Here is a 27763-nt window from a genome sequence, read left to right on the forward strand (position 1 = left end):
CACTGGGAGTGCTGGAGGAGTACTGGGATGTTGAGGCATTGGGGTACTGGGAGCACTGGGGTCTATGGGGGTGCTGAAGGAACTGGGAGCACTGGGATGCTGGGAGCACTGTGGGCCCTGAAAGCTCTGGGAGCATTGGTGTATTGGGTTTACTGGGAGTACTGGGGTGGGGCTGGGTTAAGTAGGAGCACTGGGGGCACTGGGAGCACTGGAATAACTGGGAGTGGTGGTGTATGGAGGTACTGGGCAATGGGGATACTGGGAGCACCTGGGATAACAGTGAAGAAGTGGGGTATAGGAGCACAGGGAGCACAGAGCACACTGGGAGCACTGGGAACTGGTTGAACTGGGAGTACTGGGAGTGCAGCAAACTGCAAACACTGGTGGCACTGGGGTCAGGGCACTGGTGGCACTGGGGTATTGGGATACAGCACTGGTGGCACTGGTGTATGGCACACTGGGGGCGCTGGGACAGTGTCACTGGGGGCACTGGGAGCACTGGGAAACGGTCACTGGTCGCACTGGTGGCACAGGCCGCACACGCAACCCCACCCCGCATGCGCACCGCCCTCCCTCCCCTAAGATGGCGCCGCCCTCTCCCCGCAGCTTCACGCCGTCAGGGGGCGGGGCCGGGCGGCCCGGAGGCGGGGCTTATCCGTGGTCCGATCGCTGCTATTGGCCGGCGGGGCCCGGCCGCTGCGGCCGCAGCCAATGGCGGGCGGGGCTGCCACGCGCGAGCGGCGGTGGGCGGGGCGGAGCGGTGCCGGGCGCGGAGGGATGGCGGAGGAGCGGGGCATGGCGCTGGTCACCTGCACGGCGCCCGTCAACATCGCCGTCATCAAGTACTGTGAGTGCGGGGCCGGGGGGGCCGTGCCGAGCCGTGCCGAGCCGGGCCGGGCTGTGTTGTGCCGTGCCGAGCCGTGCTGTGGTATATCAGGCAGTATAGCACGCTGTGCCAAGCCGTGCCAAGCTGTGCCAAGCCGTGCTGTGCTATATCAGGCAGTATAGCACACTGTGCTGAGCTGTGCTGAGCTGTGCCGAGCCGTGCTGTGCTATATCAGGTAGTATAGCACGCTGTGCCATGCCGTGCCGAGCTGTGCTGTATCAGGCAGTATAGCATGCTGTGCCGAGCCATGCCATGCCGTGCTGAGCCGTGCCATGCCTTGCTGTGCTATATCAGGCAGTATAGCATGCCGTGCCGAGCCGTGCCAAGCTGTGCTGAGTGGTGCTGAGCTGTGCCATGCTGTGCCAAGTGGTTCCATGCCGTGCCAAGCAGGGCTGAGTGGTGCCATGGCATGCCAAGCCATACCATGCCGTGCCGAGCAGTGCCATGCTGTGCAATGCCAAGCTGAACCGTGCCAAGCTGTGCCATGCCATGCTGTGCCAAGCAGTGCCATGCTGTGCCGAGCTGTGCCATGCCATGCTAAGTACAGTGCCATGCAAGCTAAACCATACCAAGCTGTGCCATAGCATACCAAGCTGTGCCAAACCAAGCTGTACCATCCATGCCAAGCCGTACCATGCCGTGCCAAGCCGTGCCGAGCAGTGCCAAGCCGTGCCGTTCCCCACCATGCCACCTCCACCTCTCTTACAGGGGGCAAGCGCGACACGGAGCTGATCCTGCCCATCAACTCCTCCCTCAGCGTCACGCTGCACCAGGACCAGGTTGGTGCGGGGCCGCGTCCCCAACCCCAGCACCGGGGGGGGGGGCGGTGCTGCTGACCCCAAACCCCCAGCAGCGGGGCCGGGCCGGCCCCCCCCGGCTCAGCCCCATCCCGTGCAGCTGAGGACCACCACCACGGCCGCTGCCAGCCGGGATTTCACCAAGGACCGGCTGTGGCTGAACGGCGAGGAGGTGGACGCGGCGCAGCCCCGGCTGCAAGCCTGCCTGCGGGAGGGTGAGTTATTTGGGGAGGGGGGCACGGAGGGAGGTCCCCGTGCTCCCCCCTCACCCTCCTGACCCCATCCTTTTGCAGTCCGGCGCCTGGCCCGCAAACGCCGCGGTGACGATGACCCGTCCCCCCTCAACCTCTCCTACAAAGTCCACGTCGCCTCCGAGAACAATTTCCCCACCGCCGCCGGGCTGGCGTCCTCGGCCGCCGGCTACGCCTGCCTGGGTGGGTGAGCGGGGACAACGCCGCCCCCTCGTCCCCCTTTTACCGTGCCAGGGGACGGCGGGGCGTCCCCGCTGACCCCCCGGGTGTCCCGTCCTCGTCCCACGCAGTGTCGGCGCTGGCTCGGCTGTACGGCGTGGAGGGCGAGCTGTCGGAGGTGGCGCGGCGCGGCTCGGGCAGCGCGTGCCGCTCCATGCTGGGGGGCTTCGTGCAGTGGCACCGCGGCGAGCGGCCGGACGGCAGGGACAGCGTGGCGCAGCAGCTGGCCCCCGAAACGCACTGGCCGGAGCTGCGCGTCCTCATTTTGGTGGTGAGGGGGATGTTTTGGGGATCGTAGAAGGCTGGCGGGTGCTCCCCCCCCGTGTGGTGCGCCCGTGGTTCAAGGTCCCCGTCGCGGCGCAGGTCAGCGGGGACAAGAAGGCGGTGGGCAGCACGGCGGGGATGCAGAGCAGCGTGGACACCAGCCCCTTGCTGAAGGTAGGGGGTGGTGGAGCTCGGTGGAAGGTTTTGGGGTGTCGGGTGCCGAGGGGGGCTGCGTGGAGGTGACCGCGTTGTCCCCATCCCCACCCCATCAGTACCGCGCGGAGGCGGTGGTGCCGGAGCGGCTGTCCCGCATGGCTCGGCACATCCAGGAGCGGGACTTTGAGGGTTTCGGGCAGCTCACCATGCAGGACAGCAACCAGTTCCACGCCACCTGCCTCGACACCTTCCCCCCCATCTTCTACCTCAACGACGTCTCGCGCGCCATCATCGCCCTGGCGCACCGCTACAACGCCCACCACGGCCGCACCAAGGTACCGGGGCGCACCCTGGGGGGACAGGGGACACGGCACGGTACGGTGGCTCTGACCCCGTCCCTACCAGCCCCGAGGGTCCCATCCCGGCCACCGACGGTGTCCCTGTCCCCGTGGCAGGTTGCCTACACCTTCGACGCCGGCCCCAACGCCGTCATCTTCGCGCTGGAGGACACGGTGCCCGAATTCGTGGCCGTGCTGAGGCGCAGCTTCCCGCCCGCCTCCAACGGGGACCAGTAAGGGTGACCCCCCCCCTTCACTTTCCGGGACCGGGACCGGGCTGGGGGCTGACATTAAGCCCCCCCCAGCCCCGGTGCTGACCCCCGGCCGTGCCACAGGTTCCTGCGGGGGCTCCCGGTGGCCCCGGTGGCGCTGCCGGAGGAGCTGGTGGCCGCCGTGGTGGCGGAGCCGGTGCCGGGAGCCGTGCGCTACGTCCTGCACACCCAGGTAGGGGCAGGACGGGGTGAAAGAGGGGGGGGCAGGACCCCAACCCCATTATGGGGACCCCCCCTCGGTGTCCTCCTCGTCCCCTGATGTCCCCCCGTTGTCCCCACAGCCTGGCCCCGGCCCCCAGCTCCTGCGGGACCCCGAGCGGCACCTCCTGGGCACGGACGGGCTGCCTCGACGCACGGCATGAGCACCGGAGAGGGGGGGGGACACCGGGGACACCCATGGGTGGGGGGCACCCCAATGGGGACCCCTGCAGTGGGGTGGGGGCGCACAGCCCCTCCGGGACCCGATTTTGCCCCTTTTTAACCAAATAGAGCGTTGTTGGCTGCAGCCGTGTCGGTGTGCGGTGCTGGGGGGGGAGCGGGATGTGACCCCCCCAGGGACCCCAGTGGGGTCCTGGGGGGGGACAAAAAGGGGCGTGGCGTGCGGGAAATGGGCGTGGCCTATGGGAAAGGGGCGTGGTTTATCAGTAAGGGGTGTGGTTTATCAGTAAGGGGTGGGGTTTATCAGGGTGGGGTGGGGTTTATTGGGGAGAGGAGGGGTTTATTGGCATAGGGTGGGGTTTATTGGTATGGGGTGGGGTTTATGGGGTGGGGGCGCGGTTTAGGGCCGGGGCTCGGTCCCATACGCGGCGCCGCTGCCCTTCCGCGTCCAAAGCGGGCCGGGCCGAGCCGAAGCGGGCCATGGGGCAGATCGAGTGGGCGATGTGGGCCAACGAGCAGGCGCTGGCGGCCGGGCTCAGTGAGTGCGGGGGGCTGCGGGGGTGGGCGGGGGGCTTTGGGGGGGGATGGGAGGCTTTGGGGGGGCTGCGGGGCACGGATCCACCACGCAGGGACCCCGGGGACCCCCGTGTTGTCCCCATAAGTGTGTCCCCGTGGTTTGTAGCGGGTTGTGCCCCCCCAGTTTTGGCCTGGTTTGGGCTGGGGATGGAGGAAGTGAGAGGCAGCGGGGACGCGGAAGCGCGGGGGGGGGGGGAGGGTGGCACCCATGGGGGTGTCACACGGGGAGGGTGGCACCCCTGGGGCACCGTGTCACCCCATGGGGCTCACCCCGCAGTGTCCCCAAAGCTGGGGTCCAGGGGGGGGCTCGGGGTCCCCAAGCGCCGTCCCCCAGCCCCAATTGTGCCACCTCCAGGGTGGGGGGGCTCTGAAATGTGCCCCCCAATCCCAACCCGCTCATCCCACAGCCCCCCCCAGACCCTAAATCCAGAGGGTCCCGCACACAGCATCACCCTGGCGTCCTGCTCAAAGGGTCCCCAGGCTGGGGGGGGGGCACACGTATCCCCTTGTGGGACTGGGGGGGCCACCAGCGTCCCCACTGTCCCCCGGTGTCCCCACAGTCATGCTGACCGGCGGCATCGTGGCGGTGGCGGGGCAGTTCAAGGGCTGGCACTTCGCCGTCTACGCCATGTATCCTTTTTTTTTTTGGGGGGGTGGGGGCACAGCGGGGAGACCCCTGCCCCAATTCGGCACCAGGAGGTGGACGGATGGGGAGGGGGGGGGGCACACACGAATCCTCCCTGCCCAAATTTGGCCCCAAATCTCTCCGTTCCTGCCCCGTTTCCCATGGGGGCTGCACCCGGGGGGCTGATCCTGACCCACCGAGCATTGTTTTTTCCTTGACCCCCCCCGCCCCCCCCCCAGCGCTGCAGGCATCTTCGTCTGCCTGCTCGAGTACCCCCGCAGCAAGCGCAAGAAGGGCTCCACCATGGAGCGCTGGTAAGTCACCCCCCCCTCATGCAGCCACCCAGGGGGGATTTTGGGGATCCCTTAGGGCTGGTGTGGGGGGGTCCCGTCCTTTCTGACCCCCCCAGCACCCCCCAACAGCGGCCAGAAGTACATGACGGCGGTGGTGAAGGTGTTCGGACCCCTGACGAGGAATTACTACGTCCGAGCCGTCCTGCACGCTGCGTAAGTGGGGTGTGGGGGGGTCGGTAATGGGGTGCAGCCCCCCCTGAGCCCCCCCGTGAGCCCCCCATTGTGCCCCCAGGCTCGCCGTCCCCGCCGGCTTCCTCCTCTCCACCATCCTGGGCACCGTCTGCTTGGGCATCGCCAGCGGCATCTACCTGCTGGTGAGCTTCCAAGGGGGGGATTTGGGGATTTTTTGGGGGCTGGGGGGGCCCGGCTGGAGCAGAGGGGCTCCCAAAACCCCCCCCCTACTCCACCCCAACCTTGTCTTTGCAGGCGGCGGTGCGCGGCGAGGAGTGGAGCCCCATCGAGCAGAAGCCCCAGGAGCGGCCGCGCGGGGGGGGACACCATCAAGCAGCCCCCCAGCAACCCCCCGCCACGGCCCCCCGTCGACGCACGCAGGAAGCAGCCGGCAGAAGAAGGGGGCCAGGTCAACCCCATCCCCGTGGAGGCCGAATAATACCCGGGGGGGGGGGGGCAGCTTCTGCTGCTTGTGGCCCCCTTTCCACCTCCACCCGCTTCCCTGCTGCGCCCTGGGGGCACCACGGTGCCTGGGGGGTCCCCAAATCCCCAGGGGATGCTCAGGTCCTTGTGGCCCCCCCGGTGCTCCCCAAATCTCCGGGGGATGCTCAGGTCCCTGTAGCCCCCCCGGGGCTCCCCGTATCCCCATGGAAGCCCCAGCTGCCCCCACCCCGGCCACGCAGCTCCGCTCGCTGCACCCGCTCCTGCCTTGGTTTCGTTTTTAATGTTTTTAGCGCTTTTTTTTGCAATAAAACAACCAAAAAGTCCCGGATCCTGCCTGTGTCTGGCTCCCTGGTGCTCTGGGTGTGAGCTTGAGGAGGGGGCTCGGTGCCCAAATCTTCCATGGCCCCAGCTGGGGGTTGGTGACATCTTTTCCCCGAGGGGGGCCGTGCATTGCAGCGGCACAGCGTGCCCCCATAAAGCCCACAGAGCCCTGTGGGACCTCCCCCAGCAGGGAAATTGGGGCCACGAAGGAGGTCTGGGGGGGACAAGGGACACCCGTGTCAACCCGTGTCCATCCTCTGCTTGCTGGGGACAAATCCTTCCTGGCTTTGGGCACCAGCGGCTGCTCCGGGGGGGATCCCCAGCCCCCAGCACCCATGGGTGCCGCCAGGGCGCGTGGGGTGGCCCCAGCAGGTGGCGCTGAGCCCATGGGTGCCCAGGGGCTGAGCCATGGGAAAGGAGTGGGTGGCGGGGCGCTGCGGGTGCCGGGGGGGGGGACCCTGCAGTGCTGGGTGCTACGGGGCTGAGAGATGCCCCAAAAACCCAGCACCCATGGGGGCAGCTGGCGGTGGGGGCACCCGTGCACGTCCTACAACCCTGCACCAATAATTCTGCCCCCCCCCCCCCACCACGTCACCCCAGGTGGAGACAAAAGCAAGCGGCGTGCCACGGAGGGTCAGGATTTATTTTTTTGCACGGTGCCGACGTTAAATAGCACACGGAGGGCTCAATAAATAGCTCTACGGGGGAATAAATAACCAGCGAGTGCCCGGGGAGCGCTCGCAGGGTCTGCAGCGGGGGTGATGCTGGACCCTGGGGCCGCTGCCTTTATTTTTTTGGGGGGGAAGTCAGCAATAAATACGGGTTTTTTAAAAAAAAAAGAAGCCCCCAGCAGGCGTCGGCGGCCCCTCGTCTCGGGGCAGGGCTCATAAATAACTCATAAATAAAAAGGTGGAGGTTTGGGGGTGCTCTAGAACAAGCACGGCGGGGGGGAGCGGTGACACGGTCACGCTTTTGGGGGGCGGGGGGGGGCTCCACGGGAGCAGGGGTCAGCGCCCGGTGCGGGGCAGGACGCACGTGCAGCCCACGGGCACCTTGATGTAGTCCACCTCGAAGGTGACGAGGCCGGGGCCGGAGGGGCGCGGGCAGGGCTTGCGGCGCAGCACCATCATGGTCTGGTGGATGGCCACCGAGTTGAGCGAGGTGGTCTCCCGGCCCGTCTTCACGTCCACGCAGCCGTCGCAGAGGCACTCGGCGAAGGCCAGCTTGCGGGGGTACCGGTTCTCATCCTCGTCGATGCTGCAAGCGGGGGCACCCTCAGCATCCCACCACGTCCCCCTTAACCCCAACGCCGCGCCGGTGCCCACCCCGTGGTTGGATTTCCCCCTTTCCCACCCCGTTTTTATCCTCTCCGGGTACCCACCGGTAGCGCCACGGGGAGATGGAGCGCTCGTTGGGCTCGCTGCGGAGCCCGGCGCGGAGCTGCAGCGCGGGGCAGGCGCGCTCGCGGTGGTGCCGGCGACGTCTTCGGCGTCGGGCTTCGTCCTGCAGGCGCTCCAGCTGCGGCACCAGCTGCACGGGCACGTAGTGGTCCCAGCGCAGGCTGCGGCTGACGAAGTGCGCGGGGGCCTCGCCGTCCTGCAGCTCACCCGCGCTGTAGCAGTGCACGTGGGGAAGGTGCGGGTGGGCGCCGGGGCGCCGCAGGCAGCGGCACAGCGCCAGGGCGCTCAGCAGAGCCAGGGCTCCGAGCCAGCCCTGATGGAGAGATGGGGGTCAGGAGGCAGCCCCCGCGCCCAGCGCCCACCCGGCGGCACCCCAACCACCCCACGGACCCCCTCGCATCCTCCCCAAGGGAAGCTTTGGGGTGAGACTGGGTGCACCCCCCAGTTCCCCAGAGCACCAACACGCACACGAGTGCGCACACCACGCAGCCCATGCAGGCACAAGGCTGTCTGCACAATCCCAGCTCGCATCCATACCCCAAAATCGCCCTTCCATGTGCAGAAGTACCGGCACCGAGATGTGCACGTGGATACACACACAAAAAAAAACAGCTTAAGTGTGTTGGGGCACACCTAAACCCACAGCCCTCACACACACAGAGCTCCTGCCCCTCTCCGCACCCCCCTCAGCACACAAAACACATTCTATACATATAAATATGTAAATATATATATATATAAATATGTACACGTAATATAAATATATGTCAGTACACACATATGCACATACGGTGGCACCAGCACTTGTGGCTCTCGCACACAACATTTTTTATATATTATATATGTGTGTATATATATATAAAATGCATATGTATTATATGTATATGTGTGGCTCTCATACACACACACGTCATTTGGCATATTATGCATACACATACACACACAATTATATATATAATTTGATATATTATATGCGTATTTATATATACACACCGATATCTTTAGACACACACTTATATACGCACACGGAGCGGCACCAGCACGTGCAGCTCACACCGAGGCACCAGGATACACTTGCACATGCACACACAGTCACTTACACACACATTTACACACACACACACCCTTACACATTTACACACACTTGCACACACATTTACACACGCACACAGCTGGTGCCAGCCCTTCTGTGCGCAAGGCCACGCACACATGTACCCGGTGCCACCCGTCCCCTCCACGCATCCAGCACCAGCTGTGCCCCAACGATCCCACAGTCACCCACACCTGCCTACACACACCTGTGTGTGTGCAACACACGCACACCCCCCCCCCCACTACCCCTCCACACCCCCCCAGGTCCATACGGATGAGCAGCAGCACCTCCACGCACAGCAGCCGCCAGCCCCACGTGTGCACCGGGACACCCCCACGCGCACCCACGCACCTTCCTCTCCCCCTGGGCGGCCAAAGCCCAGCCTCGCACACCTCCCGTACCCCATCCGCTCCTCCAAGCAGCCCCCACGCCCCCTCCTGTGCCCCCCCCCAAGACCCCCTGGGGTTACCATGGGTGGGAGCGGGACGGGAGGCACGGAGGGCACCCTGCGAGCTGCAGCCGAGTGGCGCCGCCGCCGCCGCCTCCACCTTTATATAGGGCTCGGGCAGGTGATGTGCACACACCTGGAAACTCCAGCTCTGGCTGCCTTCCTCCTCCCCGCGGGCCGCCGCACTTCCTTCTCAGCCCGGCGTGTCCCAGCCCTGCTCCTGGGGGCCCGGAAATCGTTTGCCCCCAAAAGGATGGATGGGCTTGGCGTGTTTTTTTTTTGGGGGGGATAGAGGGGTGCGCGGAGGTGTAGGGATTGGGGGGTGGAAAAGGGGGTGAAGCTCGGTTTGGGTGCTTGATGGCGCGGTGCTGATGGGCGCGTGGCAGCGTGGAGCATCACAGGACGCAGGTCCCAGGAGGGTTGGGGTGGCCGTGGCCTGGCCGGGCACCCGGGGGCATCTGCATGGATGGTCCCTGGTCACCGCTTCCCCCCCAGGACCCTCCTGGGGCCCATGGGGAAGCAAAAGGCACCCTAATGATGGGACAGTCCCCGTGCCCCGTGCTGTCACAGCCCTGGCCCCATTGCGTAAGCCCGGCGGTGATATCACTGTCACGTTCCTGGGGCTGCCACAAACCCGGAGCAGAAATCCCGAATTGGGCAACCCTGGAAAAGGGCTGAAGGGCTGCGGCTCCCCGGGGCGCCCGGCGGAGAGAGGGCTCAGGCATGGCGGGGTCAGAAGAGGTGTTTCGGGGATGAGAGGAAGGTTTTCCCTGCCCCGTGTGGCTTTGTAGAGGCAGGCAGCAAGGGGAAGCCCCCCGGCGCGCTGCAAGGAGCCCCTCGCACCCCATTTTGCTGCCGAAGCACGGGGAGCAGTTGGGGGTCCCTGCTCACCACCGAGGGGCTTCTATAACCACGTGTCCTGTTAGAGCAGCATTGCACGAGTCTAAAACCCTTTAGGGTGCAAAGGATGAGGGTCAGCGCCCAGCCCCTGTCCCTGCAGCACCCCAAGAAGCATCTTTGTGCTGCTACACACAAGACCGAGGACCCTGGCACCAGGCACCGCGGTCTTTTCTCCTGGAGATGGAAGCTGCAGGCGTTGAGCAGCGATGTGCTGCAGTGCCACCAGCCCCGAGCAGGCAGGGATAAGGCACGCAGGGCCTCGGGGGGCAGCATGACAGCAGGGACCCCAAAAACCTCCCCCAAATGGGCTGGATGAGGGGTACCCCCCTTCGCTGGGTGAAACGAGCAGCAGGAGGGGACTCAGGGTGGCTCAGGAGGGATTTGGCCTCACTGATGCTGAACAAGGTGGCAGGAGGGAGGCTGAGCTGGAGGCCGAGCTGGAGGCCAGGAGGTCCTGTGGCACTTGGGGGGGGGTAAAAAGGGCACTTGGGGGTTTACCTGGGGAATAAAAACCACAGAGGCTGGAAACAGGGATGGGGACAGGCCCCTTAAGGCAAGGGAGAGGGAGGAGAGGGGCACGCAGAGGACAGCGGAGAAAGGAAGAGCTGGTTATCAAAATACTTTATTTCAGGGAATATCCCTCAAAAAAAAAAAAGGGGGGGTAGGGAAAAAAAAAAACAAACAGAAAAAGGACCCTCCTCGTTAGACAGACATCCCACAACAGCTTCAGGGCTCCTTTTAAATCAACTGCAACAATCCGCTGCTTAAAAGAAAAGACAGGTCGTTTTCCCAATCAGGCTTCAGTCAAGAATATATATATATTTTTGTTCCTGGTGGAGGAGGGCGGGGGACAAGGTGATGTTGCCAGTAGTTCACAGCAGTTTTCGGCTCTCTCGTTACACAGTATTATAGAACTGCATTGCTGAAGACACTCAACACACAGCAGGGCTAACTAGGAGAATACAACTCAAGGCTAGCAAAGAGGAGAGGGCAAAGAGAGAGAAAGAGAGAGAGAGAGGAAGGAGTGAGAGCATCCAACAGGGCTGGAGTCCTCTGTGCATAATTTACATGGAAAAAGGGGGGTGGAAGCCCCCGTCCTGGTGCTGGCACGGGCTGCCCGGCCCCACTGGGGAGCCGGGGCGCACGGTCTCAGCTGACAAACTTCGTGGGTCAGGTTTTTTTTTTTTTTCTTTTTTTTGGGCGTTTTTTTTTTTTTTTTTCCTTAAAAAGAATGGCGGCCAAAATAAGACAGAACTGCAAAATCCCAAAGTGGCCGCTTTTCCCACTATTTATAAAAACATGAACAGTCACTAAGGGGGCACGGCCCACTATACTTTCCCGGGGATTTTGGCCCGCTTGCGAGCGATGGCATCTTCCACGGCCTTCAGCTGCTTCAGGAGCTCCTCCCGTCGTGACAGGGTGCTGGATTTGCCCGTCTTGGCACCCGTGGGGCCGGGCTCAGTCGCTTTGCCCGGTACGCTCGTGACTTTGCTGGAGCTCTTGGACTGAGGCGAGAGCTGGCGCTTCCTGGCAGGGAGAGAAAGGCACAGGGCGGTGAGGAAGGCTGCAGGCAGGACGGGGACAAACCCCAGCAGGGAGCATGGCTCCAAGGAACAGGTTGGAGAGGAAAGGAGTCACTCTGGTAAACCGTCTGAAGCAGGGGAAGCTCAGCTGCCCCGGGGGGATCCCTGACATTTAAGCTCAGCTCCTCGGCCGCTGGGATGGGGTGTGCCAAACCCCGCAGGCAACACTGCCAACCCCGACAGCAGCAGGCAGGAGAGGGGCAGAAGCAAGGATGCGGTCAGCCCCGAGTCTGGAAGGGCTGAGGTTCCTCTCCAGCACTAGAAAACAGGACCTCGGGGCCAGCAGAACGGGGCTGTGGTGGCTGGGGCCAGGCTTTGGTTTGGGAAGACACCGACATACACAGGCACTGAGGATCGCTCACGCCCCAGGCTGGGGAGAGGGGAGGAGATGAGTCCTGCAGAGGGACAGGACAGGGCTGAGCCTGTTTGCTCAGGTTGGTCCTCGGAGCTGACCCCAGGGAAATGCAAAGTGGGCTACGAGGCCCGAGGAAGCTTTGGGAGGCACGAGGCCAGCGCTTGTCACCGCCCAGAGGCACCCAGGGGCCACGTCTCAGCGTCAGCAGCACGCTGAGCAGCTCGGGGTACAAAGAAAAGGAACTGGGCACCCGAGGCACGGGGAACTGGGCAGCAGGGGCTGCAGTTTCCCTCCCCCCAGCACCACACGCTCGCACCTAACCCACTTGGCTCCGCTTGCCGGAACCGACCTCAAGAAACCCCCCCCGGGCGCCGGTTCCTTCCCGAGCAGGAACAGCTCAGCGGTGGCTCCCGCATGAACCCCTGAGCGCCTCTGGCTCCCGGCCAAGGAGCTTCGCGTCCTTCCTCTCCTCCCTGCGCCTCCATGGCAACTGGAAACTCTCCGGTCAGAGTCTCAGAGCTGCCCCAAGAGGAGGAAGGGAACAGCCGGGGAAGCGGGGCAACGGGAAGCAGCACGAGCGCTTCTCCGGCACGTGCGGGTCACCAGAAGCGCTCACCTTCCCCGTGAGAGCCTCACCCCACCCGGGAAAGGCTGGAGGAGAGCACAGGGCTCTGCTTTTCTCTGCAGGGCTGTTATTTGAGGGAGATGAGGGCCTCTACTTTGGCTGTGCTGCCCCAGCCTTGTCGCTGAGACCCCCACGAGCGCGAGCGCGCACTGACCTGTCTGCCTGCGCGGGAGATGGTTTCGTGTTCTGGCCCCTCTGCCGCTCTTGTTTGGGTGAGGAGGCTCTCCCGGCTGCCTTCCTGTCACGAGAGCCTACAGGAAAATAAAAGGTGAGATGTTCTGTTTGTCACCGAGGGCATTACCTGCCCACCGTGCCACCTCAGCACAGACCACATGGGTGCCCCATTATCTGTGATCCAGTCTGTGGCCACAAAGGTGCCCAAAGTGGCTCTGCAGCAGGCAGCTGATGATTTATCAGCTCAAGGAGCGCTGCGTGAGCACAGCTCTGCTGCTCCTAGAGCCAGCATCCCCCCGAGTGTGTTCAGCAGAGGCTGAAGGGAGCTGCCCCATCGGAGCCGTGCGGATTTGTGGGCCTCAGGGGTCCTGCTTGGCTACAACGGGTTCCCCAAGCACTGTTATCCCGGAGCACGGGGAGGAGCTACACCTGGAAGGCAGCCCGCGTGCCCCCGGGGCTGTCCTGAGCCCTGAGCACTGGCCAAGCTGCACGCCCTGCTGCCAGGACAGTAATTCCTGGGGCTGCTGATCTCATTTCCATCACCGCTCCAGAGAGCAAAGGTGCTCAACAGCCCGGCGCAGCCGCTGCCCGTGTTCGTTGTGTCAGTGCTCTGCTCCCGACACCACGAGGCGGCCAGCGCTGCAGATTTGATCACAGCAGGGTTATAGAGGAGGGAAGTGAGACTCAGCACAGCCACCGACAGCTCCGTGCTGCGATTTTTAAGCCTGGTGCCTCTGCTCAGTCCCAATTCCATCACGCTCGCCACTGTGAGGTGAGGCCAAATCGCTGCCGGGGCTCGTGTCCCACTTACCACTCTTTAGAAGCGTTTTATGGTGTACAGACAACAAATCCAGTGTGTCATTACAGCTACAGCTATAAAACCAGCACGGTTTGCTAGATCAACCCGTTCGTTTGTCTGCAGCTCAGCAGTCGGCGTGAACTAGGTCCCAGTGAACTTCCCCCTCGCCCAGTCCCTCTCCGCGCTGCGGCAGCTGAGCGCACGCGGGCTGTGAGCACTCCATTTTTTCTGGCGAGCGCCCAGAGTCAACAAGATACACCTACAGCTGAGACAACGGGGAAAACAACATCACGTGGCGATGCTGGCACGGGATGCCAAAAACACAGGCACCTCTGGCCACCGACTTCTCCCCCCCCCCTTGTTTTTCAGCAGTGGCTGGAGCATCACGTTCAGGTCCCTCGCAGCTTGGTTTTCCAAGTGCTCGTAACTCCTGCCAAGGACTCGGAGGCAGGAGAACACTTGGAAAGCCTGCGTCTTTCTAATCACACAGGGCAGATCAGGTTGTGTCACACACAAGTGGGGAAATCGGCTCATTTCACAGGCTGGATGATCTAGCCAAGTACTGCACCCATCCCGGAGCCTTGGCAGCCCGTGCTCCCTTTCTAAGCACTGCCAGAAGCCTTATCAGGAGCCTGCGATCCCGTGGTGATACACCCCAACACGAGGTGAAGCCCCTGGGAAGGGAACAGCCTCATCCAGTGCCACGACAAGAGATGGGGCAGCCTTCCTGGGAAGGATGGACACGCACCTGAGGTGGAGGTGAGCGCGCCGTGCCTTCAAAGCAAGGGATTCTCTATTTTTTTTTTAATTTTTTTTTTTTTACAGCGGAGGTGCACAGACACGGCGGAGCCACGGCGCTGGCAAGGCGCACCACAAGACAGCTCGGCACAGCCGGGCTCGGCCTGCCCAGGGCTGACCTCACCTCGCTTACTTCACAGCCAGCCTGCAGCGTCTCAGCGCCACCGCGGTTGTGCAGCACGGTGGCGAAGACGCCCGGGGATCTGGTGGCCACGGCTCACTCCAAGGCTTAGCTCGCAGGGAAACCCCTCCAGCAAGGGGATTCCTGCAGCGGAGGCTTTTAGGAGACGTTTGCCACCCGATCTGGGGTGCCTCTGGTGGCAGGGCAGGAACCCTGCCGGGGCCAAAACCCTCCTCCGGCCGATGTCTCACCTCTGTCGGGTGACAGGTTCGCCCGTTTGGCTGCTGGAGAGCTCGGCCTGTCTTTGTCTGCTGGCTCGTATCTCTTCCTGCTTCCTTTGTCAGCTGCCTGAATGGAATGAAGCAGACAACGGAGCTGAGTGGCCATTTCCCTCCGGGGAGGGAAGCCAACAGATTATTTCCTGCGGCGGCTGCCAGCGCTGCGCTGGCTCGCTGATGCAAACACAGCTCCTGTTCAACTCCTGCTGCGCTCCAGCCCCCACCATCCCCAGCACCGTGCGATTCCCCTGACACCATAAAATTCCCCTGCCACTGCACGGGAGCAGCAACAGCCTCTGGGGTCAAGTCTGTGCTGTGTTTCGTGGCTATTTTTGTTACTGCCAGAAACGGGAGAAGAGCAGCGCTTTGGGGAGGCTTTTTCAGCAGCACCAAGGATGGCAAATGTCAGCGAGGCTCGGGGAGCTGCGCCTTGGTCCAGCACCGACTGTGCCAGCCCGCAGCTCGGTGTAATTGCCTGCTCCTCCCCGCAGAGCACGCTTCGCAGCCCCGATAAAGTCACCTCGCGTCACGGCACGGGGAAGTAGGGAAAACTGCGGCCTCAGATTGCAACGGGAAAGAGGCCGTCAGGGAAAAAAAGAAAAAAAAAACACCATTAAAACTATAAAACCAGGAACCCAGCCACGTGACGGGAGCCAACACCCTGCTGCAGCACAAAGCCCCGCGAGGTCAAACTCTCGCCTGATCTGGATTGAGTCTGTGCTGCGGGCACCCCAGCGGGGCATCGGGCTCCGTTGGAAGTGGAAAGAGCACCAGGCGGGCTCCTTTTTGCCACTTTTACCTCTTACCACAGTTAATGACCTGCCAGCAGCTGGCTCTGGAGGTGCTGGGGGGAGGCCAGCTCACCGGGAAGCGTGCGGGGAGCACGCTCTGGGCGGGCAAGGCCCCGCTGTGCCTTGGTCTGGCTGCCTGGGATGCAGCCTTGGAGAAAGCCGGGACCAGCCCTTGAAGCTGCAGCAGGAATGTGCCCCAGGGGAGCCGCCAACACAGTCCCGAGCTGAAGCCACCGCAGGGTGTGTGCTGCCAGACAGGTTCTGTGCCTCTCCAGCCCCAGCTGCAGCTACCCGCCCGAGCTCATCCCGACAGCACGGAGCCTGCAGCTCCCCTTCTGCCAGCCTGCAGCCCCACAGCATGGCCCCGTCCGCTCCTCGGACCCCCGGGGTCCCTCCTCTCACCTTATTCAAGAGCGTCAGTTTGATCTCCTTGTGAGCGAAGCCTCCCTGCTGAGCCTGGGGGGCTGCGGGCTGCTGGGGCTGCAGGAGCTGCTGGGATTTGCTCCCCTGGGCGAGCTTGGCCGATTTCAGGAGCTGAGCAGAGGCGTCCCGTTTCCGCTTCTCCTCCTTAGCGCTGTCTTCTTTTTTTGATTTTCCTGTTGAAAGCAGAGCGCAGGCACGTGGCTCGCCACCGATTCCTTTCGCCTGCCTGCAGGGCGAGCGGGTGCTGCCCCAAGCCCTGGAAAAGCCCACACCAGCTGGCGTGGCCGCTGGCCCCAAGGTCAGGAGATCCAGGAAACCATAATTTCCGCAAAGAACACTTAACATAAAAGAACAAAAGGCTCTTGCCGCCACCTCTGCTCCAGTCTAAAAGGGACAGAGGACTTACAGCCTGATACTGGAGTCATCCAGTTTTTTATTTATATATAAAAGTCTCTATCACCATCACCTTGCAATGGTGAAAGAGAACAAAAATAAAGGAGCATCAGGCAAGACTCCTGGGCAGGAAAAGGCATTTTTACAGCCAACTGGACAAAAGGATGAACGTGTGTTTGCTCCACAGCCTCCCTTTGCCATGGTCTCACCTGACTCTGCCAGACACTCGTGCCCTGCTGACTGATTTTCCTGGCGCCCGCAGCATCACCAAGCAAGCTGCACGCAGATCTCTGCTCCCCCCTTTTTCCCCAGTACCCCGTAGAGACGAAAAGGCCAAACCAGGTACCTCTACCTTTCTTCTGCTGCGCCGGGGTTGGGGATCGGGAGCTGGCTGAGGACACGGGGCTGGCCAGGTCCGCGTACATGTCTTCGGAGTCAGCGCTGCGCACGGAGCTGCTGCTGGAGGAGGCACTAGAGACAGAAGAAACGCTGCTCACGCTCAGGGACCTGGAAAGAGCCAACAAGCCGTTACAGTCGCAAACGCAACGAGAACCAGGCAGCGACGAGGCAGGCAGCTTTGTTTTTAACTCCCCCAGTGTACCCAAAGAGAGCGGCTGGGATGTCAGAAAGCTCCTAAGGCGGGCAACATCCAGGGGAAAGACAAAGGCTGTGTCTCCTGGGGCACAGATAGTATGAAAATCCTGAACGAGTTAAAGCCTAGAAAGCCCTGTTTATTTATAAACAGGATTAAGGCAAAGCTCAGCAGGTCACTGTTCCCCCAGGTAAACAAAAAGTGAAAGCAGGGCGTGCGCTACCACGTACGTGTCAGCGTTATGGCTCAGGTCAAGGGTTTCCTGGCAGTGCTTTTGCTGCACGAGTTTATTCACAGACCTCGAGTCCTCCAGCCCGAACCTCCTGCCCGGCTCCCCAGGGTACAGGAGAGCCCGGCTGCCTATTGGGAAGAGGCACACGCTGCCAGGAGCGGTAATGACAGGGAAGGAAGCCTCCGAGATGGCTATCTGCTAATGGATTCACAACATTCAAACTATCAGACAGTCTAATTCATCTAAGAAAGGCTTTCTACTTAGGAGCACGCCAGACAAAAAAAAAGCAGGGCTGTGCACAGGTGGATCTCCCTTCGGGGGCCCTGTCTCCCCTCCCCAAATCTTGCCCCAAATCCCAGCCAGCTGGGACGTGGCTTGCAGGGCTCCCAGCGCCGTGCAGGACCAGCTGTATCCTAACCGTGTGAATCTTCCCGCAGCCTCTCGAGCAGGTTCTGCAGGCCACACCGACTCCTGCACCCCAGCTGGTGAGATCCAGGCTCGCTCGGTGAAAGCCGGGCTGTGCACAGCTGCAGGGGCAGACCTGGAGCAAGCTGCTGCTTTGCTACCCACGGGCATCCGAAACAGGGCTAAATTTTGAGAGAAAGTCTCACTGAAAGCCACAGCGTGACCGGGCGAGCCAGAAACTCCTTTGGGAAAGCTCCTGTGGCAGCAAACCTGGTTTGGGTACAGGCTAATTCCTAAATTCCCTCCTCATCCACACGCCCAGCAGCTGGCACGGCCCGGTGCCACAGGAGCAGCCCCTGCAGCGAAGCTTTTCCCATCCTCTCCTCTCAAGCCCTGGTACAGCTGAGAGCTCTCCGAGCCTCTTGCATCACCTGCCTGATCTGAGGAAGGTGACAAGCACGCGGTAAACAAGCCGGCATTTCTGTCAAATCAGGCGGATATTGAGCCTGGGAGTTTCACACGTGGGAATTAACAATGGTCGGAGCTAAAGCCCGTTTTATCCGCCGGCTTTAGGTGACAGGTCTGCTTCTAAATCCGTGCTTCACCACTGGGAAGCTTTGCGTTTCAAGGCTGCTTGGGAAGTTTTTGGGGATTCCGGGCGTATGAACAGATGCAAAAAAAAAAAAAAAATCTGCAGGAAGGACTTGAAAGGGGTTTACTTCACAACTCCTTCCTGGAGGGAATGAGCTGTTTACAAATCTCCCAGATTAACAGCCTTCTAACTACCCACTTGGGGCTAAATACAAAGGGAACTGGTCGTGCAACTTCACCAGCAAAGTAAAAATATCATTAGCTGGGCCTTTTAGGTCTCTTCTGACCTCCCTCTCCTGGCAGGCCAAGCACCTTCCCTAAGGACATTCGGTAACTGGAGGCAGCCGAGGCTTAGAACAGCAAAACTCCCCAGCCCCAGACTGTTAATTGTAACTAAATTAATTTATGGGGTGTTGGTTCCCCCCCACAACGAGATAAAATGTTAAACTAAGACCTGGCCGTCAGGAGAAGGCGTTTGGCCATAATTTGGGTAAACGCGGACAGTTCAGCACCAGTTATTTCTTTGGACAAGCCACAAGGCCCCTGTCAACACAGCAGTACCACGATTTGGGACGTGGGATTCATAACCCCACACGAAGGGACAATCCTGGTCCGTGTCCTAGTTACCTACAGCCGCCGACACCTGAAGCTGAGGGAGCTTTCACTGCGAGAACCCAAACAATTACAAGGGGTTCTCATCCAGCCCCCGCTGCTTCAGCAGAGCTGACGGAGGAGCAAGGCTGTACCTGGACTTCCTGGACCCAGAGGCGGAGTGGGAGACTGAGGCAGACGACGATCTGGAATGAGATCTGGAGAGAGACCGAGACAAGGACCGGGATCGGGAACTGGATCCGCTGTAGCTGCTGGCGCTGCCGCTGATGCTGCCGCTGATCGTCCGCCTGCAACACAGCAAACCACGGCCTCACCCCGCTGCGCTGGGCGGCCACACGGGGCCAGAAGGAACCCTTTAGGGACAGTTCCACCCGTGCCCTGAACCGTCTGAAAGGAGGGTGCTCTGCAAATGTCATCGGTTCAGGTGTTGTTCCCAGCACTGCTTTCCCAATCTCTTTTCTGGGCTGCAGATGTTTGATGCAAGACTGAACAACGCTCATCAGAGCCAGACGAAGAGGGAGCTGAAGGCTCCTTAGTCCCCTAGTGATGCCAGGAGCAAACGGTTCCTACAAAGAATTGCTATTTTGGGACTACCTTGTGTTTCAGGCTCTGTAAATAACCATACGTGTTTTTTGAGTAACACACCAGTGCTTGCAGATAGAGCTGTCTTGTTGTTGGTGCAGCAAGAACACAGGGCAGTGGAGGTGGTGCGGGTACATGCAAAAAAAAAAAAAACAAAAACCAAAAACCAAAACAAAAACCAAGGCTGGAATAAAAATATAAGGGAAAATCACTTAAGGTATCCACCATGATTAGCTAGTTGAAGTGGAACAAGGTAGAACTGAAGGAGTTTCTATGGAAAAGAAATTCTAACTGCTCAGCCCCAGGCCTTTTCTTTAGCTACTGGGAAGAAAAAGGAGAGGTAATGCCATGCAAAATGAAGAATCGACTCCAGACACTTCCAAAAAGCTGAATAGAAAATGGATTTACAGCCCCCTGCAGAACACACTGATAAAAAATACCATGCTGTGGTCCATGAAAAGCAACGAATGCCTTACTGCAGGCACAAAACATCCTCAGACTCCTCATGTGCTCATCATAAGGACGTCTGCATTAAATTTGGGCTGCATTTTACTTTGTGTCCCCCAAACTGCTGCTTCCACAGGCTAGGCAAGCAGGCAGCACGCCGCTATGTCAAATCCTGCAGCCTACGAAGGATGCACGAGGAGTTTCAGCTGCGTTTAGCTGACTCAGAGCCTCTCCAAGAACAGGCAACGCTACCTGCATCTGCTCCGTACCACTTCTAAACACAGACTGGTGGCTGAAGCCCAATAACCACATTTACATCCAGACAAGTGCTCCCTGTCTGCAAGCTATCAGGAGACGCTCTCATTTCAAATGCAAAGGAACAAGAGAGAGACAACGGAAACAATTCGAGGACAGCCAGAACGAGTCTCTTGAAACGTTCAGACTAGTCGCACGGGATGAAGCCAGGAAGAGAAGCAGGGCAGGGGAGCCAGCAAGCTGCACGCCGCGCTCCGAGCACGTCACAGAGCTCCTCGTCCCCTCCAGCTGCACTGCTGGAGGCCGATGAACCAGCTCCTGGACCACACAGGAGAAACAAACACCTCCTGCATCCTAGCACGTGTAAACAGGGCCCAAATCCTGACCCTCCAACGCGTCTGATCTGTTCTCCAGACCAAACACGCCTTTGCCTCCTCACTGCTCAGCCTCCACAAGCAGCTGATCCAAAACAGACCTTTTTTTTTTTTTTTTGCACTGCAGGCACTGCCTTTTGGTCCATTTAACGCATTCCACCTACTCCATCGCCCAGCCCCAGCCAGCCCTTTAGAGACGGGAGCCGTTTGCTGTGGGGCAAGACACTGTTGGTCACCCCAAACCTCCCCCTCTCTTCCCACTTCCTTCCTGCCCCAGGAAAATGACTTTAACATCACGAGTCCTTGGGACTGGGACTCCAGAGAGAAACCCAGGGCTTGCTCCATCTTCCAAAGCTCACTCCACCCCACTGCTTTCTTACCTCCTGGGTGGAGTCCTCGTCTGACGTTCCTTCCTTCTTGCCTCTCTATTATCCCCTGGTTTGGCTGGCTCTGGTGCAGCTGTTGTAATTTTAGCGAGCGGCTGAGGGACTGGAAGGGCAGCTAGTTTCTTCACAGATTTTTCACTACAAAAAAAATCAAACATTTTCATGGGCACGATCAAATTCAGCAGATTACAGAAAAACAGGCATTTCCAAAAGTGATAAAACACACTCACACTTGGTGCTGACCCATCAGCTACAATTACTGTAGCTACAGACACTCGGAAAAGAAAGCTTCTGTCACAAACCACTCTGAAATACCACAGGTTCACTGAAAGGGATTTGTTTCCACTATTCTAAACCAAGTCACCTCTCCAGGGACAAGTTCCTAAAAAACAGCCAGTTTTGGGTAAGTTTCCTACTTGCAAATCAACTCATGAAGCAGACTGTGCAGTGCACTGTTGTTCCTAAGCCATTTGAGTCTATACTTTATCCAAAATGCATATAACTACTTAAAATCTGTCAGTCAGGCCTCAAAATCAAACTGCCCGTGGTTTATGCAAAAAATGCTCTCTCCCCTCACTCAGATTTGCAAGGTGCAAAGGAGCACACGCGTGGAGATGTCCCTTTGACCTGTTCCCTGCTTGCATTACCCTGCAGAACAGCGGATGGGTGACCACTACGCAATGTTCTTGTGACTTTATATAGCACCCACCACGTGAGATGGGAATTACTGTGGGGCTGCTCACTTCTGGGCTCAGAGCACTCCAACCTCCAGTCTCCGGGCCGGTTACTGCTCAGCATTCCCTGCAGTGATGTCACACCTGCTATTAAGCGGGGAGGAGGCGGCTGTCTGCATACTAAAATAGAGACTGTTAATTCCACCTCTCGTGTTGAAGAATATCTGGATCCATCCCCTGCAGAGCACGCGATTAGGTACACGCGATGTTACGTGGCTAAACCAAGCCCCGTGCCGGTGCAGGCTGCTGGCTGGAGCTGTGTGTTACCAAACCAGCACCGCAATGCACACTGGAAGGGTGTAAAAACATTGCTGCAGGCAGGGAGCGTGTCCTTAAAGGGTTGACCCCTCTGAGTTAACAGGAAAAAAAAAAAAAAAAAAAAAGCAGGTCAACAAGGTGCAAGAAGCCTGGCGAGGGCCATTGTCCCATATTCCAGAGAATTCAGGGGGATTCCCGTGGTGTAATTCATTTGCAGGTCACCTTAAAAACGGTGACATCACTACGGTGTTGTGACACCCTCCAACGGATCCATCATAACTTACCGTGCATTACAAGGGTTTGTGAAACAGCAACTTCAAGTATTTAAAAGAGCGGAGGCATAATCTGCTGAACAAACAGTCTCATAGCTACAACGCTGTTTTGATTTGTATCCAAAATTAAGAGTAGATGAGCCTGACCCACTTTGTTATTCTAAGGCCGTGCATTAACTAAAGCCACGGTAGGTAAATGAATTAAACTGTCGCACAGCTCCTACGTAAGCGTATCTGCACACACACAATGTGTAAATAGCAAATTGTGCATGTGTTTAAACACACACGTCTCCATACACTTCTTAAGGATACTTGCACAGTTTAACTTGGTTTTAGTAAGTGAGAGTGCCATAATTTAATCAGCCACGCAAAGCTACACGCCATTCCACAGAGGTCACGTTTTGCATCTTCCATTTCTTCCTTAAACTCTCAGGCAGGTCAGAAGGGTCTGACTCAGGTCAGGAATTAGGCTGCCGTTTGGAGGCTTTTCTGGGCTGTGTTATCAGAACGGACACAAAGCCTTACCCTTTACCAGCAGGTGGTAACAACTCCCCTTTAGCCTTCAGAAGCGGCTTGTGTGGAGATGGTGTTGGGGAAGGAGATGGTGAAGACGAGAAGGACCGTGACCTAGAAAGGAACGGGAGATCACTCAGCTCAGTCTTTGGGGCTGCAGAAGGTTTTCGGTCTCCTCAGCAGTGCACTAAGCCCACAACTCCCTCCTTCGGCTGGTGACTGCATTTGAGGAACTAGTCCCAGTGAGCCTGAGCTTATCCTAGTTTCGTATCTGGACTCTGCTGAGAACAACAGGTTGTGTCACCAGGCTGGTGGTAGAAGCAGAAAACAAAAGGAAGAAAATACGGATGGCTGCAAGGAAGAGCCACCCTCAGATATTCCACACCAACACCTGGAGACTTTCTCCATATTCTTTCCTTGGGGGAAATATGTCTGAAGAATAGTCAGTAGGATTTTTGACTTGCAAGTTCAGCATGATTTGCTTCAACTCAGGCTGGAGTGGGGTGGTTGGGGAATGTCAGCCTGCTCCGCTAGAAAACTTAGGTGCTTGTGTCTAGAACAATCCCCACCTGAGCCTCTCCTGGAGAAACCACCTCTCCAAATGAAGCCATGCACCCTCACCAGCTCTGAGATCCACTCTGGCTCTGTGCACTTCAGCCCTTAAGAAGTGTCTCCCATCTAGGGAGCCAGTTCTCCTACTATGCATATTCCAGACTTGGGAAACTGTCTGCAGGGGCAAGGAAGTGGCAGAGTTATAAACATGCCTGCGTTTAATCAGCATGGGACACAGGATTGTTACTTTGAAGTGTCAAGACTATCACAAGACAAAACTGCATGGACTGCTTTATTAAAGAAATGTGATTTGCCTCTTTAAACAGAAATCCCAGTGCAATAGACAAGAGATGCCAATAGCTTCTTCCAACCATCAAATGCAAACGATGGCAACGTTACGCTCAGCAAGGCTCCTACAACTGCTTCTTTAGTAGCAGGGATGGGAAGCAAGGATGGGAAACAGCCCAGCCACAGCAGCAGGGTACACGTGGGTGGGAGAGCTGGGGTGGCTGACATCTCCTTCACTCAGCGACCAAAACAACACCCTGCCTTGCAGTCTATCCTATTTAGCTCACACAGGAAAGTATTTCAAATATTTTCTCTCGAGAGCTGGCTATTTGCTTTTAAGTAGCACCAGAAGTAGCTGCTAGGAAGCGTTTGGGACGCAGCGTACCGTTACCTGCAAAGAGCCATTACCTGGACCTGCTGCCTGAGAAAGAGCTGTGTCGTGAGGAGCGGCTAGAGTAAGAGCTGTAAGACGACGATCTGGAACGAGATCGGGAGGAACCTGACCCAGAATAGCTGGACGACCGAGAAGAGGACCTGCAAAAGAAGTATTGAAGTTCAGTGCCTCTCAAAAAGTCCTGGGAGACCGAGGAACACTCTTCCCAAATTCTCAGATACTGCTCCAAAAGCTGCCCACCCTCTCCACAAAGGACTGCAGTCTTTCCTCAGTCCCCACCCCACTTTTTTTTTTTTTTTTTTTAGAAATAATTCTGTTGCTGCTAGAGCCCTTTGTGTCCTTGAATAGGCTTCCTTCCCTTTAGCTAATGACTTTCCATCCCTTTTTGAGACCTCCTTCCACACATTTTTACGTCTTTTCACTGGACAATCCTCCTGCTCAGCTGGGTCACACGTGTAGGAGAAAAGAGGGAAATGAAAGGTGCAGCGAGTCCAGTGAGAAAAGCTATCTGCTTCAGGAGGGCTTTGCTTTATAAGATCCGTATCTTCAATTCGCCGTGTTCCTCATTCCTCTCTGATACATTTTTTCCTCTTTGCAGGAGCTTCAAGTTCAAACGTTTACAGGAAATGGGTCCAGCTTATCACAGAATCACAGAATGATTTGGGTTGGAAGGGATCTTTAAGATCCAACCCCGTCAAGGACAGGGAAAACCTTCCACTAGACTAGGCTGCAACTCCATTCTCCTAGATTCGTGGCACTTCCTTCTGAACAGTGGATTTTATCTCCCGTGCTCTGATTTCTGAGCCCCCCTGCAGCACCCTAGGGCTCCTGGCGAGCCTCCTTGACCCCAGTTCTCCCCCAGCAGCAGCATGCTCTTCCTGGAGCAGGCTCCCCTCCTCTCTCTAGCACTCCTGGAACGAAGATGCTCCAATTCCTACAGCTTCCAGCTCCTTCTGCTCCTATACAGCTCAGTTCCCATCTAGACGAGCTACGTGGACCTACATCTAAGTCTAATTTCCCTTAATAATTATTTTTCCAAGGACCTGCTCCCCTTCTTACACCTCCTGCTCACAAGATAGAACCACACCACATTCCTGATGCCCTACAAGGCCTGGACGTGACGTGCTCTTCACCATCACTCACCTTGAAGAGCCCGAAGCAGACGCCGACGAAGCGGAGGTTTTTCGGCGCCTGCGCGCGCGGCTGGGCGAGACGGAGAGGCCGAGCTTCTTTTTGGGGGACTTGGACCGGCGCCAGGGGTCCTTCCACTCATCCGCCCTCTTCGACTGCGCGGCGGTAATGGTGGTCGCCTCCTTCTCCTTCTTTGGTGGCTCAGGCTGGCGGCTGGAAAAGAAGAGAGGAGTTGAGATGCTGGGGTTGTTTTATACCATAAGGCCAACAGAGATAAATGTCAGGAATTCACCCTGCATACTCGTACTAGCTCACTGCGGGATGTACAGCATCATTTGGGGCAGATAAGTGTTAGAACAGCTATTGTTTTGTACAACAGTGACCGCACGCCCTACAAAAAGCAGCACCTGCAGTTTGGTGAAGCACTTTGTCAGGCTGCCCTGGGACCTGCCGGCTGCTTTCAGCTTTGGCTCTTTGCCTCCAAGGAGCAGAGCACAGACGAGAGGGCAGGGAACCCCAAAGCTGGTCCTTCCTTCAATTATGCCAGGCGGTTCGAAGTGGAGCAACCTCAATCTGCCCCCAGTGCATTGAAAATCCTGCACAGACCCAGGCTGAGGACAGCCTTGGGGCGTGCATCCGAAGCTCCATCCCAACGGAGCAAGGTGCAGGAAACAAGCAGCCGGCCCTAAGAGAAGAGCTTCAGCCTGAATCACTTTTGAATCACTTTCCTCCAGCTCCCTTATCAGGGCACCACGTGGGGCTGTGTCACGAGCCTCACCCCGGCCAAGGCACGCCGAGCCATTTTGACCCACACGAAGGGGACACCTACCTCCCAGGGGCTGTTTTATCGCCGCATTATTTTATCGCCGCGTTATTCTCCAGGCGCTCACAAACACGGCTGGACGCGTGCTCTCCTGCTCCTGATAACCATGCAGATCTGTCAGGGCAGCCTAGACACCCAGACATTTCTTCCTTCCCCTTCTTGGGGCTCAGGCTGTATTTAACCTGTTTCTTTAACCTATTTTTATTTTTTTTTTTTTACCCATTCCTTTCATTCTCAGGGCTTCCACTGCCCCTCTGAAAAAAAAAAACAGTGCTAACTTTTCAGCATCCGCACGTTATAGTTCCTTAATGAGTTTCTTCAGGCCTGGGTTTTATCGCATCTCTTATCTACGGATGATTTAACGTGGGTTTTTTCCTCACCCTGACTCTAACCTGCAGATGACTGGTCAATTACCTGCTCGTAACCTTCTTCGTCAGGTTTTAGGCAAAGTTTATGCTTGCTTAAAGGTTTATGAAGCCTATTGCGCTCATCAAATTACCCGTATAATTATGCCTTGATTCCTTTTCTCCAGCTAATGAACCCTCTCACTCGGAGGGTTTGGGGGAGGGACAGCACCTTCCAGCCCCGGGTTCAGCCAGTCCCACCCTATTAGTCACGGCACCGTGAAGCAACCACTCCCCACACGACTTCCTCTACCTTTCGAGATAAAAAAGCAACCTCCAAAGTTTTCTAATAATTCCACGGGTTACGTTTCTTGCCACAATTCGTTTTCAGCAGACGACGGGGTAATTAAAGCCCTTCATTAGCAGCCTCTTCTTCCCTTTGAAGGCTCCACCAGTCCCTAGGGAGCCTCATCACCTCCTGGTTTGGCGCTACCAAAAACCGCCTTAACTCAGTTCAACTCCTTCCACCTCTCCCCCCCTGCCAAACCTGCACATGCACACGGTGTCCTGCTCTTTCCCTGTCTTTCCTGATACAATTCCATCAATTTTACCGTTTTTCCCACATTTATCTGCACATACAGAACGCTGGAGGGGAGAAACTCTTCTTCCACATTCGTCGGTCCCACAAATCTCACTCCAGCCCCAGAAGATGCTTCTGAGGGTGACGTAGCAGCACAGAAAATTGCTGACTGCCGACTAAGAGAGCCCCAAGCAGGCTCATGGCTCAGCATTATTCACCGGGATCTGCGTTTAGCACCATCACCCTTTCCAGAGCTGCTCCAACACACGCCGTGTAACGCATCGCTTGCAGTGGGCTGGTCTCGTTTGCCAGGGTACATCGGCAGCTCCATCTGAGTACCTGATCACGGAGGAAGACCAGGATTCCAAACACTGAGATAGACCTGACCTACTAATTAGACTCTGATAAGGCTGAATAGCCCTCGCCAGGGCTGAGAGGGGAAGGTGAGGTACAGCCCAGTCGCCTGGTGCGAAGCAGCAGGACAAACGGCAGCAGCAAGGAGGAGGAGAGCGCTGTGTGAGGATGCCAGCGGGTATCACTAGGCTGCGTCCCTCTCCGGTGTCCTCTCCTGGGGTTTTGGGAGATGCAGGGGGAATATTCTGCTGGCACAGAGGCAGCTCCCACCTCGAGACGTGGATAAGAATCCCGCAGCAGGTCTTGGAAGGAAAAACCTCCTACAGAATCTCTCTTTCTCTCAAAAAGAGCACAAATCTGCCCACATTCACAGCCTGGGTGCCGAGCCCCTGCTCAGACCCCACGTGGGAACAACTCGCGCTTAACTCTAAGGCTTGGAGCAAAGGCGACTCGGAGAGCAAATCTCATTACTCGCACCCATTACCTGGTTTGATGCAATTCTCTCCCGGTGAAGTCACTTTCTGGAGGAGAGCTTTTTTTTTTCCCCAGGAAAACCACAACAGAAAGCCTCCTTTCTGGATACGCTTTGCCTTTTGACTCAGCAGCAAACACGTCACCTTCCTACAGCCCCGAAAGCAAGGCGCCGCGCGTGTCAGGACATTTTCCAAGTCTTTCCCTGAGAGCTACCCGCGTGCCCGGCGTGCAGCATCACCAATAAACTTCTTCAACTTCACACAAGGGACCCGCATCCGATGCCATCTGGCTCGCCTCCTCCGGTGGAAGTCGGGAGGCAGAATTGAAAGTAAAGCTGA

At 58.1% G+C, this 27763-nt stretch overlaps 4 protein-coding genes across 9 annotated transcripts in view; 2 read left to right on the forward strand and 2 right to left on the reverse strand.

The window, feature by feature from the left end:
* Positions 1-753: 753 nt before the first annotated feature.
* Positions 754-3572, forward strand: MVD (mevalonate diphosphate decarboxylase). Its single transcript, XM_084294640.1, has 10 exons — positions 754-847; positions 1595-1665; positions 1784-1898; positions 1977-2117; positions 2225-2424; positions 2517-2591; positions 2690-2908; positions 3029-3144; positions 3247-3355; positions 3465-3572. The coding sequence occupies exons 1-10, from the start codon at positions 778-780 to the stop codon at positions 3543-3545; spliced, it is 1197 nt and encodes a 398-aa protein (XP_084150766.1). The 5' UTR covers positions 754-777; the 3' UTR covers positions 3546-3572.
* Positions 3573-3960: 388 nt separating this feature from the next.
* Positions 3961-5863, forward strand: CYBA (cytochrome b-245 alpha chain). The gene is given in 7 exon segments (XM_084294950.1): positions 3961-4099; positions 4698-4767; positions 5002-5076; positions 5185-5268; positions 5348-5429; positions 5542-5600; positions 5602-5863. Coding segments are annotated over 7 exon segments (552 nt in total). The 5' UTR covers positions 3961-4041; the 3' UTR covers positions 5726-5863.
* Positions 5864-7058: 1195 nt separating this feature from the next.
* On the reverse strand, positions 7059-8533 carry IL17C (interleukin 17C; the record flags this gene model as incomplete). The annotated part of the gene is made up of 3 exons (XM_084294815.1): positions 7059-7308; positions 7433-7764; positions 8477-8533. 3 exons carry the CDS (start codon positions 8531-8533, stop codon positions 7059-7061), a joined length of 639 nt encoding a protein of 212 aa, XP_084150941.1.
* A 1971-nt stretch (positions 8534-10504) lies between these two features.
* ZC3H18 (zinc finger CCCH-type containing 18) overlaps positions 10505-27763 on the reverse strand; it is a 42375-nt gene continuing 25116 nt past the window's right edge. For 3 of the 6 annotated variants that reach the window (XM_084294968.1, XM_084294966.1, XM_084294964.1), the window contains 10 exons: positions 24863-25063; positions 23734-23859; positions 22498-22599; positions 20703-20846; positions 18799-18951; positions 16579-16739; positions 15819-16012; positions 14599-14695; positions 12610-12706; positions 10505-11419 (listed from right to left, as the gene is read on the reverse strand). In XM_084294968.1, the coding sequence (XP_084151094.1) occupies positions 11221-11419; positions 12610-12706; positions 14599-14695; positions 15819-16012; positions 16579-16739; positions 18799-18951; positions 20703-20846; positions 22498-22599; positions 23734-23859; positions 24863-25063 (1474 nt within the window). In that variant the 3' untranslated portion in view covers positions 10505-11220. The remainder of the gene's footprint in view (positions 11420-12609; positions 12707-14598; positions 14696-15818; positions 16013-16578; positions 16740-18798; positions 18952-20702; positions 20847-22497; positions 22600-23733; positions 23860-24862; positions 25064-27763) is intronic. The other 3 variants (XM_084294967.1, XM_084294965.1, XM_084294969.1) reach the window with 2 other exon arrangements.

The sequence above is a fragment of the Netta rufina genome (assembly GCF_964035555.1).
Source record: "Netta rufina genome assembly, chromosome: 13".
NCBI classification, from domain to species: Eukaryota; Metazoa; Chordata; class Aves; order Anseriformes; family Anatidae; genus Netta; species Netta rufina.

Bases quoted from the DNA above. Each gene is read 5' to 3' on its own strand.
- MVD (XM_084294640.1), top strand. From the start codon at position 778: ATGGCGGAGGAGCGGGGCATGGCGCTGGTCACCTGCACGGCGCCCGTC. The intron at 1,666-1,783 runs GTTGGTGCGGGG...CATCCCGTGCAG, and splicing joins TCACGCTGCACCAGGACCAG to CTGAGGACCACCACCACGGC. The intron at 1,899-1,976 runs GTGAGTTATTTG...ATCCTTTTGCAG, and splicing joins GCAAGCCTGCCTGCGGGAGG to TCCGGCGCCTGGCCCGCAAA.